At 44.8% G+C, this 14768-nt stretch overlaps 1 protein-coding gene across 1 annotated transcript in view; it reads left to right on the top strand.

Annotated features, from left to right (window-relative positions):
* Positions 1 to 3117: 3117 nt before the first annotated feature.
* Positions 3118 to 14768, top strand: part of RSU1 (Ras suppressor protein 1) — a 173735-nt gene continuing 162084 nt past the window's right edge. Inside the window, exons 1-2 of the mRNA XM_024193329.1 lie at positions 3118 to 3226; positions 3568 to 3679. Coding sequence (XP_024049097.1) covers positions 3571 to 3679 — 109 coding nt within the window. The 5' untranslated portion in view covers positions 3118 to 3226; positions 3568 to 3570. The remainder of the gene's footprint in view (positions 3227 to 3567; positions 3680 to 14768) is intronic.

Below are 14768 nucleotides of genomic sequence, written 5' to 3'. Positions count from 1 at the left end.
GGATAGGTGTGGGAGTCCTGGGGGGGGCCTGTCGGGGTGAGGGGGGATAGGGGTCAGAGCAGTCAGGGGACAGGGAGCAGGGGGGTTGGATGGGGTGGGGCCTCGAGGTGGTTAGGGGTGGGGAGTCCCAGGAGGGGGCAGTTAGGGGACAAGGAGTGGGGGGGGTTGGATCGGTCAGGGGTTCTGAGGGGGGCAGCCAGGGGGCGGGAAGTGGGAGGGGGTCGGATAGGGGGCGGGGGCCAGGCTGTTCGGGGAGGCACAGCCTTCCCTACCCAGCCCTCCATACAGTTTTGCAACCCCGATGAGGCCCTTGGGCCAAAAAGTTTGCCCACCCCTGCTCTAGGAGGACGCCCTTCCGTGTGCCTGACTTTCTCCAGGGTATGCCCTGTGGCTTCTCTGCCTCCTTAGACTAGACCTCTGTGCCTGCACCACTCCTACTTCACACTGTGAGCGCCATTCAGCGAGTCCAACTGAGACAGACCTGTCATAAACAGACAGTTAAGGGTTAATTCCTCTTTTACCTGTAAAGGGTTAAGAAGTTCACATAGCCTAGCTGACACCTGACCAGAGGAACCAATGGGGGGACAAGATGTTTTCAAAGAGGGAAGAGGGAAAAAAGTCCTTTGTCTGTTCAGTAAGTTTTGTGCCAGAGTGAAGGATCCAGGAATCAGCCATCTAACATTTTTTAAAAGTAGTAAGTATTTAGAGAAGGAATGTATTAGATTATTTTTATTTTCTTTTGTGACTTCTTTTGCATAAGAGGGAGAATCAGATTGGGTTTCTTTTGTGTAACTTTAAGGTTTTGCCCTGAGGGAAATACTCTGTGTTTTGAATCTGTTGTCTGTGAGATTTCCTTGCATGCTAATCTCACAGAGGTATTCCTTTCACATTTTTTTTTCTTTAATTAAAAGTCTTCTTTTAAGAACTGGATTAATTTTTCCTTGTTTTAAGATCCAAGGGTTTTTTGGATCTGGGCTCACCAGGAATTGGTGGGAGGTGAATCAGTCCCAATCCTGCCAGGAAAAGGGGGATAAAGACTGGGGAAATATTTGGGGGGAAGACAGTTTCCAACTGACTCTCCCATAAACGTCTGTTTAAACCATTTGGTGGTGGCAGCTACTAGATCTAAGCTGGTAAATAAACTTAGGGGTTGTCTCATGCAGGTCCCCACATCTGTACCCTAAAGTTCAGAGTGGAGGTGACACCTTGACAAGACCCCTACTGAACATTTGTACACTCTTCAGGGACTAGTGCACGTCACCAGGATTTGCAGTGACACTCATACAGCGTTGTAAAACAGCAGGGTTTTACATCTGGAACACATCTTAGGAAGTCCTTGGGTTAGCATAGAGCAGTGGTTCTCAACCAGGGGTACGTGTATACGTGTACGTGTAACCCTGCAGGTACGCAGAGATCTTCCATGGGGTACATCAACTCATCTAGGTATTTGCCTAGTTTTACAACAAGCTACATAAAAAGCACTAGGAAAGTCAGTACAAACTAAAATTTCATATGGACAATGACTTGTTTATGCTGCTTTATATACTATACACTGAAATGTAAGTACAATAGTTATATTCCAATTGGTTTATTTTATAATTCTATGGTAAAAATGAGAAAGTAAGCAATTTTTCAGTAATAGTGTGCAGTGACACTTTTGTATTTTTATGTCTGATTTTGTAAGCAAGTAGTTTTTAAGTGAGGTGAAACTTGGGAGTACGCAAGACTAATCAACCTTCTGAAAGGGGTACAGTAGTCTGAAAAGGTTAGAGCCACTGGCATAGAGGAATAAAGGTTAAAGCACAGTCCATTCTGGGTAGTGCAGTGCCCAGCCAAGCTGTAGTGAACTCCATTGTTCAAGCTCTGTCTCTCTGACCTCCTTGGTCAGAATCACACGTCAGAGCCCTGACTGCCTCCAAAAGCCAAGGCTTATCCTCACACCTCCCCAGTCCTTTGATCTTGAGCTGGGGGATTGTTGCTCAGCTTTTCTAAGGAAAGGCAGGAAAGTCCATATCCCTCTGGGTCCTTGGTGGCTAGGTATCAGTCAGGCACCTGGATTTACCACTGTCTTCTCAGAGGCTCCATTCATATGGGGACCAACATCCAGACAGCTAGGCAACACTCATATCTATGTCTCTTTGCCTGCCCAGAGAGTAAACTGCCCTTTCCCACTCCTTAGGTAACATTGCAACACAAAGTGGAAACTGAGGCACACACAGGCTTAGTCCAAAAAAGCAGTGCTAATTTCATACTATGTACTTTAGTTTTATTCCATCTTCCAACTAGATGCAGATATATCCTAAGAATAGCTAATAAATAAGACCAAAATTGCTCAGTTGCATTATGTTGCCTGTCTATGTGGCAAAGAACAGATCAAAATTATTTACATGAAGAGCAAATCTTTTAAAATTATTCCCTCCCCAAAAGCAAATGGACACTTCAGAATGGTTCTTCAATCTGTTTAATCAAAAGCTAGAACGTATTTGTGAGGCAAATTGGTGCTGGCCCTTCCCTAAACACAACTTCCCTCACTTGTTTCATCCTTCTCTTATTTTAAACCCAGACGTAAATAAACCAAACACTCCGAACTAATGGGAAAGTTTCTTGCCACGTGGCTCTGGAACAGCTGTTTAGAAGTTTACTCAAACCTATGGCTGTGCGAGCGAGCACCAACCGACACGGGAGGCGCAGCTTGCCACAGGACTCCAGCTAGGTAGCAGGCCTCAGATCCGACTTTGCCCCCCATCCCCTGTCGTTGCCCCCGCCGCCCCATCGCTGCGCTGGGGGCGGATGCCAAGAGGTCACTGGGCAAGTGAGCAGCGCGCAGCCTTGCAGCAGCCGCCTCCACTGCTCCCCCTCCCTCCCAGCACTGAGCGCGCGACGAACAGGTTGGGAAACTCCCTTCCCGCGGCCACACAGGCTCCGCTCGTACCCCGGGCCCGGCCATTGGCTGGCTGGCGGGATGCCCGGCCCCGATTGGCCAGCCCGGAGCTGCACATTCCAAGTGGGGGTGGAGCGGGCCCCGGAGCGATTCGCCTTATTTGGGGCTGAGAGCTTTCCGCTGCCCCAGCCAACCGGGGCCTAGTGCGCCTGCGTGCGCGGAGCGTGCGCTTGGGGGCGGGGGAGTGGGCGGTATCTTAGCAGGGCGTGTCCCGGGCAGTGAGTGCCCCTGCCAACCCCGCGTTCTCCTGCCCGCGCCGCACGGCCCCGCCCGCAGCACCCACCGGTGAGTGGTCTCGGGGGTCCCGGAGCGGCTCCGCCTTCCGGCCCGGGCGCCCCTGGGGAGTGCGTCGCTCAGGGCACGGGTGTCCCACTCCCCTGCCGCGCCGGGCCGCCCTGGGTAGGGTCTCCCCGCTGCCCCGGGCGCTGGCAGCTTTGGGGGGGCGGTCACCCCCTTGCCCCGCACACGCTACCTTGGCTGAGGTCAGATCTGCAGCCCGGAGCTTCCCGGGGCGCCCTGGGCGTCGCATCTCGGCGGGTCTCTGCTCCCCCCACCCCCTTGACCTCCAGCTCGGTGGGTGAGTGGGCGCAGCCTCGTCACGAGCGGCTGTTTGTGTTTTGACCCAGGCCATGTCCAAGTCCCTGAAGAAGATCGTGGAGGAGAGTAGGGAGAAGAGCCAGCCCGAGGTGGACATGTGTGACCGGGGCATCTCTAACATGCTGGACGTCTCTGGCCTGTGTAGGTATCTCGAGGGTTTCTGCCAGGACCCCCGTCGCTGATCAGATGAGTTGCCACCCTCCCAGCCACCAGCAGTCTCTGAAATCTGTGATAGAGGCAGGAGGCTGGCTTTCAAAGAGGCCCTTTCCGTAGGAAGAACATTCAAACAACTTCCTTATCTGTCTCTGTCAGGATGAACTTGGCCTTTTGCTGTTCAGACTGTTACATTTCAGCTTTGACACTGAAAATAAGTTGTCAGTTTCACTGTAGTTCTCAGTCCATTTCATTTCCTCAGCACTGCACTAGTTGGGTTCCTTCCAAACACTGTTTATAAATATATCTGGCTATTTTTATTATGGTAACACCAAGGCACATCAGTTGATTGGGGCTTAATTGTGATCACTGTAGACCCGTGTCTCAAACTCAAATGACCATGAGGACTAGTACATTGGCCTGAGGGCTGCATTACTGACCCCTGCCGCCCTCGGCCCTGCTCCCACTAATATAGTGCTGTCATAAGAACGGCCTTACTGGGTCAGACCAAAGGTCCATCTAGCCCAGTCTCCTGTCTTCTGACAGTGGCCAATGCCAGGTGCCCCAGAGGGAATGAACAGGTAATCATCAAGTGATTTTTCCTGTCATTCATTCCCAGCGTCTGGCAAACAGAGGCTAGGGACACCATCCATGTCCATCCTGGCTAATAGCTATTGATGGACCTATCCTCCATGAATTTATCTAGTTCTTTTTTGAACCCTGTTATAGTCTTGGCCTTCACAACATCCTCTGGCAAAGAGTTCCACAGGTTGACTGTGTGTACTGGTGTTTAGGGCAATATAACTTACATTGCTCAGGGATGTGGATTATTCACACCCCCGAGCAATGTAGGTAGTAATTTGTAGTGTACACATAGACTGAGGCTTGGTCTAAACTACATACATATGTTGGTATAACTAGGTCGCTCAGGGGTGTGGAAAATCCACATCCCTGCATGATGTAGTTACGCTGACCTAAACGCTGGTGTAGACAGAGCTATGTCAAAGGGAGGGCTTCTCCTGTCAGCAAAGGTGTCATCTTCACTAAGCGTTACAGGGTGGCTCTGTAAGTGTGGACAAGCCCATAATAGGCAAATTGTGGGGGGGAGGGTAACTAGAGGAGGAGAGGTGATAGCAGGCCATGGGCAGAGCCAGGAGTAGAACTTGGGTCTCCTGAGTCCTAGTTCAGTGTCCTACCCACAGGACCATACTGGCATAGTTCCAAATTAATGTAAATATTCCTGTTGTTTTTAGGCAGAGGTAAGCAAGGAACTAGAGCTTAGTTTCAGAAAATGTCATGAACATTTAGTTTGCTTTTTTATCCATTTTCCTGCTTACCAAACTCCACCTGACAGTTTCAGGTAAAACAGAATTTGAAATATATCCAAACTGTGTGTTTTAATGGGCACACTAATATAGGGTATACACCCAGATGAACAATGTTTTCAGACTAGATAATGCGTCTCTGAATTTGAAACTACTAAATATTGTCCAAACCTGACGTTTGGGCTACTTGATGCTTATAGATCTTGTAAAAGAATGTTTTTACAAAAGCCACATCTTGAGCCCAACTTGAGTTGGTTCTTCCTGCTCACTTTATTAAGTCAATAACTTATTTTTAATTTCTGAAATACACTCAGCAGCTTTGAATCTGCGAAATGCTAAGCATCTACACTTTTGACTCCCATCAACTTTAATAGAAGCTGTAGGTGCTCTGAACCTGTTGGGATCAGGGTAGTAGTTTAGTTTCTTACATTTTTCTCTTTCCTTCAGAGCATCACTGTCTAAACACACGATTAAAGATAAAACTCCAATTTAGTCAGGTTCATAAATATGTATGTGTAGTACCGCTGATTTCAGTTTGGAGAGTTTCCAATGGAATGGGTTGATTTCAATGAGAACGACTAATGTGTTTTGTTAGTCACTGAATCAGGGTCAAAGTGGCTTTGTAAACCCTTATTTACAGGAGCCAGTCTCTGCTCATGTGAGTCCATTGATTTCAGGGGGCTAGTTGACTTAGGGCCTGATTGTGCATCTCATAACTTTATGAACTCATCAATAGGCTAAACTGCAATGTAAAAATGACCATGGTTTTCTGTGTTACTTAAAATTACTGCTATTATAAAAAGTGAATTGCTCATGATTTCTCACTGCTATGTTCTGTAAATGAATTTTCTGTATATGAATTTTTCTGTTGCATTGGTCTAATTAAAAGGGTATTGCTGAGCTTTGTGCCATGGACCACCATATTAATGAAAAATAACCTGTAACTCCCACAGTGTTAACCAAATATCAATAGTAGCAAACAAAGCTGTGATTCTGCAAATGGATTTGCATGGATGAATCCCAATTGACTGCAGGGGGGGCTCCATGGAGGGGTTTGGCCACCCGTCTTTGGTTGTAGGACTACTGCTAGGAAATAATCAAACACTTCTAGTTAACATTGTAATATTAATCTTAAAAATCAATGAGTTGTAGTTTGCCTTAGCCGCTTGGGTAAATGCTCCTATGAATGGTTCCATGGCTCTTCTGTGATTGCCGGTGATCAGGACCTTGGCTTTACATTTAATCTAAAATGCATATTAAATTCTAGCATGAGAGTTTATTGAATTGATCTTGTTTATGCCAGGGCTGAGTTTGGCCTGACATCTCCAACATACTACTCCCTACTGCTGTGGTCTGTTAAGTACTCTGTAATTTACTGAATTGTCAGCAGTGCTTCCTGTAACACCTACTATACGTAATGGTAGCAAAACCCCTGTTTAAAGCAATAGTAGGGTTGAGAATTAAGACTCCTGGAGGTAAGAAATTCAGTGGTTTCCAAAGTATTAATAACTCTGCCACCCTGTCAACAGGAGTTTTATCATTGAAATCAATGGGAGCAGAGCAGAGTAAAGTCAATATTAAGCGTATGTGTGCACTAGAAACGCTGCAGCTGCACTACTGTAATGTAGACGCTTATTACAGTGGTGGAAGGGGTTCTTCCGTTGCTGTAGTACAGGGCTAGGCAACCTATGGCACGTGTGCCGAAGGTGGCACGCAAGCCGGTTTTCAGCGGCACTCACACTGCATGGGTTGCGGCCACCGGTCCAGGGGGCTCTGCGTTTTAATTTAATTTTAAATGAAGCTTCTTAAACATTTTAAAAACCTTATTTAATTTACATACAACAATAGTTTAGTTATATATTATAGACGTATAGAAAGAGACCTTCTAAAAAAGTTAAAATGTATTACTGGCACGCGAAACCTTAAATTAGAGTGAATAAATGAAGACTCGGCACACCACTTCTGAAAGGTTGCCGACCCCTGCTGTAGTAAATGCATCTCTTCAAGATGCAGTAGCTAGGTTGATGGAAGAATTCTTCCATTGATTTAGCAGTGTCTACCCTGGGGCTTAGGTTGGCTTAACTTTGTCTCACAGGGTGAAGTTTTTCATAGCACTGAGCTATGTTAAGCTGACCTAAGTTTGTGGTGTAGACTAGCCTTACATGCTTTTAAAATCTTCAAATACTTGAATCATGCTGGAGGCTGTGTGAACAATAACCTGTGATTACTTGATCTACACACGTGTGTATGAAATCATACAGAAAATAAGATGAAACAAAAGGGGATCAAGCTATTATATTAGAAGAGGGAAAAGGACAGAGGTTCTGTTCCAAATACATAATTCTCCAGAATTGAGAGGCACTGTCTGGTCTAGATCTGTGTAAATAAATTATAAAATAGTTTCTCTTTTGTATGCTGACGTATGCCATTTTGGGCTAAAGAGCTGGAAACTTTGAATTTTCATATCTGACAATAAACAATAAATTAATATTTCAGTACTAATGAAATCTGATTACCCATTGGGATAAGATATTCCCCTTAACTTCAGTTCTTCAAAAAAATTAAACTAGTATGGAACTGTGTTAAATTTAAATTCTTAAATCACTTAACACACAACTGTGGAATCCATAGACTTTGGCCTGGTCTACACTCTGGTGGGGGATCGATCTGAGATACTCAACTTCAGCTATGAGAATAGTGTAGCTGAAGTCGACGTATCTTAGATTGACTTAGAATCACTTACTTCGCGTCCTGCCGCTCCCCCGTCGACTCCGCTTCCGCCTCCACGGCAGAGCGATCGGGGATAGACGCGATAAATCGATCCCCCATAGATTGATCACTACCCGCTGATCCGGCAGGTAGTGTAGATATACCCTTTGTCTCCTAAGCTGCTACACTAGGTGTCTGACTTACTGCAGTTTTATGCATCTCATACTCACATATACAGGAGACCAGTTACATTCTTTCTCTTACATATGTTCTGGCTCAGACTCATGTTTGGACAAAATAAGAAGAAAAAATTCCATCTAGGAGACCAATCTTAATCCCATGGACTGCAGACAAACGTGAAATCTGTGTGTAATTCCATGTGGTAGCTATCCACGGCAGCATGTTGTGCCAATGGGCAGGCATATGGAGCTTTAATCAAATTATAATGTAAATAACTTTGTATATTAACTGTATACTCTTGATAAGGTGTTTTGCTTTCTTGGGCTGGGAAATCTAAGTGCATTTCTTAATCTAGTATAAAATCTTTCTTTACACATTTACATTGAAAATGCATAATACCTTACAAGTACACCACTACCTCAATATAATGCGACCCGATATAACACGAATTCAGATATAACGCGGTAAAGCAGTGCTCTGTGGGGGCAGGGCTGCACACTCCAGTGGATCAAAGCAAGTTCAATATAACGTGGTTTCACCTATAACGCGGTAAGAATTTTTGGCTCCCGGGGACACTGTTATATCGAGGTAGAGGTGTATCATGGATGAGACCAAAACAGACCTAAAATGCAATTGTTGGCATTTATTAAATTAGACCTTTAATAAAGGTTCCAGTTGTGCTTGGGAACAGGAACGCTTATCTGCCCCAAGCAATGAATACCAGGATTTTGATTTTCTCATGGCAACACGAGATTAAATCTAAGGATTAGAGAAGTGAAAAAAGATTGTGATCCACTCAGGCCTTTTCTTAATTTTCTCTTACAGTGTCTTTTCAAAATCAAAGATAAATTAGTGATAATTCCAGCTTGAAGCAAAGGAACCTGAAGCAACTAAAGTTCTGTTGAGGATTCAAGATCTGTACTCTGAGACAAACTGTAGACCTGAGTGTTAATTATCTCATACAGTAGAGCCTTAGAGTTAACATCTTTGGAATGGAGGTTGTTCGTAACTCTGAAATATTTGTAACTCTGAACAAAACATTATGGTTGTACTTTCAAACGTTTACAACTGAACATTAATACAACTTTGAAACCTTACTATGCAGAAGAAAAATGCCTTTTTTTTTTTGGGTCTCTGCTGCTGCCTGATTGTGTACTTCCTCTTCCAAATGAGGTCTGTGGTTGACTGGTCAGTTTGTAATTCTGGTGTTCGTAACTCTGAGGTTCTAGTGTAATTAATTCAAATATGATGGAACAGGAACTCTTTTTCACAATGTGATATTATGCGGAGATTGCTCTCTTCTGAGTTCTCTTTAGATGTAATGGTTCATGCAATCAAAAACCATCATTACTTAATAATGTCAAGGAAATTTAAGTTATTTATTGGTTTATACTTAGGCAGATTACTACTCAGCTGTCACGCTTCAGCACCCATTGTATCATCTGGATAGTAGTATTTGCTAGTACACAGGTCATCTGAAAAAACTAACTTTGAAGTCTATCCTTATTGTTGGGTCAGCACCCAAGAGAACAAATTTTGTGGTAAGAAAATAATTACTATGTATTAATTAAAAATCCTGAGTTGTAATATGTTAAACTATTTTTGCCAAAAGCAAGTATTCTTTGGTTGCTACATATCTATGGTTTGAAGTAAATAGCATATACAGTATTTCAACTTATAAAATGTTATGGCAGGTGTTGTCATGTGATGAAGATAACGTTTGATTGCATGCTAAGAAAACACATGCAACACTATAAGTCTTGGGAAGCCATGCAGTGGCGGTTTGTTTTGTGAGATTCTGTGTAGCTGTGTCATTGTAGCAGGAGACTTTGGTCTCTAAGTAGTGTCAATTCTTGAAGCAGTTGGTCTCTGCAAACTGGTCAGTGGTGTTGGGCAGTCTCCTCAATCAAGGGATTTCTTGTGTGCTGTCTGAGCACCTTTGTTCCAGTACTGCGTTATATGTGTAAATAAAGTAAGTTATACTTCACATATACCCAGACTCCATGTCACTGACTTCTAATGCATTGAGAAGCAGGCTGCTTGCCTCTGGACCTCTGCTGCTCAGCAGAGGGGCACCACTGATGTCAGGAGAGGATGCTGGTGTCAAAAGAAAGGTCAACAATGTTGATAGTACAGTAAAAGTTTTATCTGGCATGTTGGGGGATGGGAGGTACCGGTAAGTGAAAAATGCAGGTTAACTAAGAGGGATGGAGCTTGGGTGTGGGAGGGGGTGTGGGGTTGGGGCACGGGAGGGGGTGTGGGCTCTGGGAAGGAGTTTGGGTGCAGGAAGGGGCTCGGGGCATTGGGTTGGGGCATGATAGGAGGGTGGGGTGCCGGATCCGCGGGGGTGTTCACCTCGGGCGGCTCCCCGCAAGTGGCAACCCCTCCTGGCTGCTCCTAGGCAGAGGTGTGGCAGGCGGCTCTGCGCACTGCCCCCGCCCCGAGCGCTAGCTCCGTAGCTCCCATTGGCTGGGAACTGCAGCCAATGGGAGCTGAGGGGGTGGCGCCTGTGGGCAGAGGCAGCGTGCAAAGCTGCCTGCCGCACCTCTGCCTAGGAGCAGCTGGGATAGGCCACTGCGTGTGGGGAGCTGCAGAAGGTGAGCACCCCCCAAATCCGGCACCTGCACCCCTTCTGCGCGCCAACCTCCTGCCGGCCCCACGCCAACCGGACTATAAACTGGAATTTCAATGAAGATCAGAAATGCTGGTTTATAGTGCTTTCTGGTTGGTGAAGTGCCAGATAAAACAGCTTTTACTGTAACTTGTTTTACTCTTAAATGTTAATTTCTGCCAGTTACAATGCTGTCTGCATGCTATTAAGGTTCTCTTATTTTGTTCGTGTTATCTTCTCACAGGGAGTTCACATAGTTGCTTTGGCATAGTTGTCTTGTCTAATGTAGTATAATGACAGATTAAAATTGAATGGCATTGTGATATTATAACGATATGGTATCTTCCAAGGGTCACTGAGAATCTTTGGCACTGTAGTGACATTCTTATAATTAGTTACTTCCTTCATGTTGGTGGTATTCGGACCAGCAATATTTTATCTTGGCTCCACACAGCTCTGTGTGGAGTTGCCTGTTAATTTCCTTTTTTAAAGGAAAAGCACTTTTTCTTCAGAGTTAGCTGTTAGCAGGTTATTTTAGATAACAGTTGTGTTAAACTAAGAATGAAGGATAAAGGAAGTCTGGAGGGGTGGAATAAAACTTGACTTTCCAGGATATCAGGAACTGAGGCATAATGGGCACAGCTTCAGTATGCTCTTCCTGCTCCCTGCGGTGTGTGTGTGTGTGTGTGTGTGTTTGTTTGAGGGTGGTGAGGAGGTGTGAGACTGCTTGTAGGACAGAACAATGGTTCTTGCTAGTGTTATGACCCTCCCAAGCCTACAGTTTCAATTCAAAGGAGCCCGATTCAGCCTCTAGTATAGGTATTTGGTTCCCTACGTTTGCATTCTGCGAACCTGCGGGTTTCCATTATAACCAATATTTTATCCACAGTTATTGGAATTCAACAATGTCTTTTAAATCCGTGTCTCTGAAAGACTTGTTTCTAAGTAGTGCTTATGTCAAGGATACCCTATCTGTTGATTGGGTGGGATTCCTTCCATATGGCCTTCAGCAATGACTCTGCCTTTGATTTAAGGTCCTACTTTATGAGCTTTTCACTTCTGCTTGTGGCCTTAAGATCCTAGCACAATATAAATGTTAATATTTTCCAGAGCTCCATGGCAGAGTGTTTTCTTTCCTTTGCATTAGCCCCCTCTCCCTTGTATGGCTGTAACTTTAAAAAAAGGTTTCATTATGTTTAGATACTGAACCTTAGCTCTTCCCCTTGGATGCTTGCAATTACAGTAGGCTCTTCAATGGCAGAAATAACTGCAGTTTTATAAATCACTAAAGGTGCACATCTGAAATAACAACAAAGCTTAGTTTAAAGAGATTTTAAATGTACAAAATTCAGTCTTGTGTATCTGGCCTATGGCATCTGAACATTTAAGTAATAAGTAACAGGGTAACCATCAGAGCCCCCTAAATGCTCCCTGCAAAAAAATCCCTTCTGTTGTAGGTGTCAAACTTCAACAAGTAAAGGAAGAACCATAACTTTCTCATTGGCAATCTAGTGAAATAAAACCTAGATGGAGTGTGTTAAGTTCCTGTGGCTGAGTGTATGGGGAGTTATTGAGGGGAAAATAAAGTTGAAAGAGTGAATTTTGTAGTTTGTTCTGAATGCTGTGAAGTCCATGGCTACTTGATGTAAGTCCAGTGATGCAGCTCAGCTACTGTGACAAATCTGTCTCTCAAACCATCAAGCAATAGACAAGTTTGATAGTTCCAGTGGAACATAGCTGTCAAGGGAGGCTATAGTCAAGGAAGAAGCAGTGATCTCTCAGGTGGATTGGGACAATCACATGAGCTTAGAATCATAGAAGTGTAGGACTGGAAGGGACTTCGAGAGGTCTTCTACTCCATTCCCTGCACTCAAGGCAGGACTAAGTATTCTGTAGACCATACTTGACAGGTGTTTGTCTAACTTGCTCTTAAAAACCTCCAGTGATGGAGATTTTACAGCCTCCCTAGGCAATTTATTCCAATGCTTTAACTACTTTGACAGGAAGTTTTTCCTAATGTCCAATCTAAACGTCTCTTTCTGCAATTTAACCCCATTGCTTCTTGTCCTATCCTCAGAGATTAACAAACAATTTTTCACCCTCCTCCACGATAAACAGAGAAATGGCTGCTCATCATGTAGTCTCTTGGAAGCAGGATAGGAGAACTTGGTGATAATGGTATAAAGAGGACAAGGAGGGTGAGCATGGGTGTAGTTCTTGTGTCTATGGACTGGAGAAGACCATCCACCAGAGCAATAAATGCTGCCTCTGCACCTTGTCCTGGCCTTTGAACTCTGACTAAGGTCTAGACTACTGTAAGCTGAACGGTAGCATTGGGGTTATTTGCTATCTCTCTTAGAAAAGAGAGGATAGCTAATATGTGATAATTGGTCACTTAGGCTTACAAGAAGAGCAATATGGAAAAATAGCTCCTATCCGATGTTATAATATTTCCTGAATGCTGTTATGCTGCCTAGAGTTGTGGCTGTGTATCAAAAGACCCTAGCTAGAGAAATGAACACGCACAATTTGACAGGGTTGTGGTGTTAGAACTCTTCATTCTCAATTTCCTGACTCTTGTGTAATTAAAATCTCAATCTTAGTATGGAAATAACAGCTTTTTTGGTATTTGTTTTCCTTGGCCTAAAAGGAAAAGACAAATGTTCCTCAAAGAAAAGACACTGGTTTAATGCAGTGCTTGATCATCAGACAGCAAGTAGAAAGATTTCTCTTCACCTCTGGGATGAAAACAAGGAGAAATTTCAACCCAAAAGATACTTTAAGAATACAGTAAGCAAGTTAACTAAGGGTGTAGAAAACTAATTGATACTTCAACCAATGGTAGTCCTACTTTGATGCTATAACTGTTTACTACTACTGGAGGCTGCCTAGAGACTGCAGTCAGCATTGGGAACCCCATTGTGCTAGGTGCTATATGAACACCTAGGAAGAAACTCTTCCCAAAGAGGTTATGATTTTAAGATGAAACACAAGTGTGTAACAAATGCTAAGATGGAGGAGGAAGAAGAGGATAAGAGTAATAATTTTATGTGGTTAGAGGCCAACTGCATGCTTGATTGTTCTGAACCATCCTGTTGGCCTTGAGCAAGACACGTAGGGTATGTCTATGCTGCAGTCAGGGGTCTGTGATTGCAGCATGCTGGCACATACCTAAGCTAGCTTTAACCTGGGAGGGGTGGGTACCAGTAGCAGAATATCTGCAGCAGTACAGTCTTCATCGGGGGCTGTACAAGACCACCTGACACCTTGGGCTTACTTGGGCAGCTATCCCATACTGAAGTCCATGCTGCCATAGCGTAACTGCGATTGGTACGTGAGCTAGCTAGACCCAAATGGATAAACAAGCACCTCAGACAGGTTACTAAGAAAGCAGAAAGCCTACAAGGAGTAGAGGAAGGGATGGATCAGCAAGGAGAGCTACCTCAAGGATGTCAGAAAGCGTAGGGGAAGAGTGAGAACTGCCAAAAGCCAACCAGCATTAGACCTTGCAAAGAAAATTGCAACCAATAGTAAAAGGTTCTTTAGCCATATATCTAAAAAGAAAACAAGGAAAGAAGTGGTAACATTGAGCACTGAAGATGGGGTGGAGATGAAAGATAATTTAGTTGTGATCCAACACCTAAATGAATACTTTGCCTTAGTTGTTAAGAAGGGTAATGAAGGGTTGTGGGCAGTGGCAGGGTGGCTAATGGGAACAAGGATATGGCAGGAGAAATTACCACTTCTGAGGTAGAAGCCAAATTCAGACCGCGTAATTAAATCGGCGGGCCTGGATAATCTCCCTCAAGAATATTAAAGGAACTGGTATATGAAATTGCAAGCCCAATAGCCTTTTTAATGAATCTGTAAACTCAGAGCTTGTTCTGTATGACTAGAGAATTGCAAATATAGTACCTATATTCAGGGCTGGTGCAAGGAAGTTTCGTGCCCTAGGCGAAACTTCCACCTTGCGCCACCCACCCACCCAGCTAACCCCGCCCGGGGAGCCCCCCCTTTGCGGCAGCTAACCCCGCCCGGGGAGCCCGCCCCAGCTCACCTCCACTCCGCCTTCTCCGCTGAGCATGCCGGCGCCACTCTAATTCTCCTCCCCTCCCAGGCTTGTAGCGCCGATTGGAGGAGAATTAGAGTGGGGGCTGTGTGCTCAGCGGAGGAGGCAGAGTGGAGGTGATCTGGGACGGGGAGTGGCTCCCCTGTGCGCCCCCCTGTTACTGCGGGCAGCCCTCCCCGCGGC

The sequence above is a fragment of the Terrapene carolina genome, unplaced genomic scaffold (assembly GCF_002925995.2).
Source record: "Terrapene carolina triunguis isolate 2854851 unplaced genomic scaffold, T_m_triunguis-2.0 Scaffold84, whole genome shotgun sequence".
Taxonomy (NCBI): domain Eukaryota; kingdom Metazoa; phylum Chordata; order Testudines; family Emydidae; genus Terrapene; species Terrapene triunguis.
This window is presented reverse-complemented; position numbering and strand designations above follow the sequence as displayed.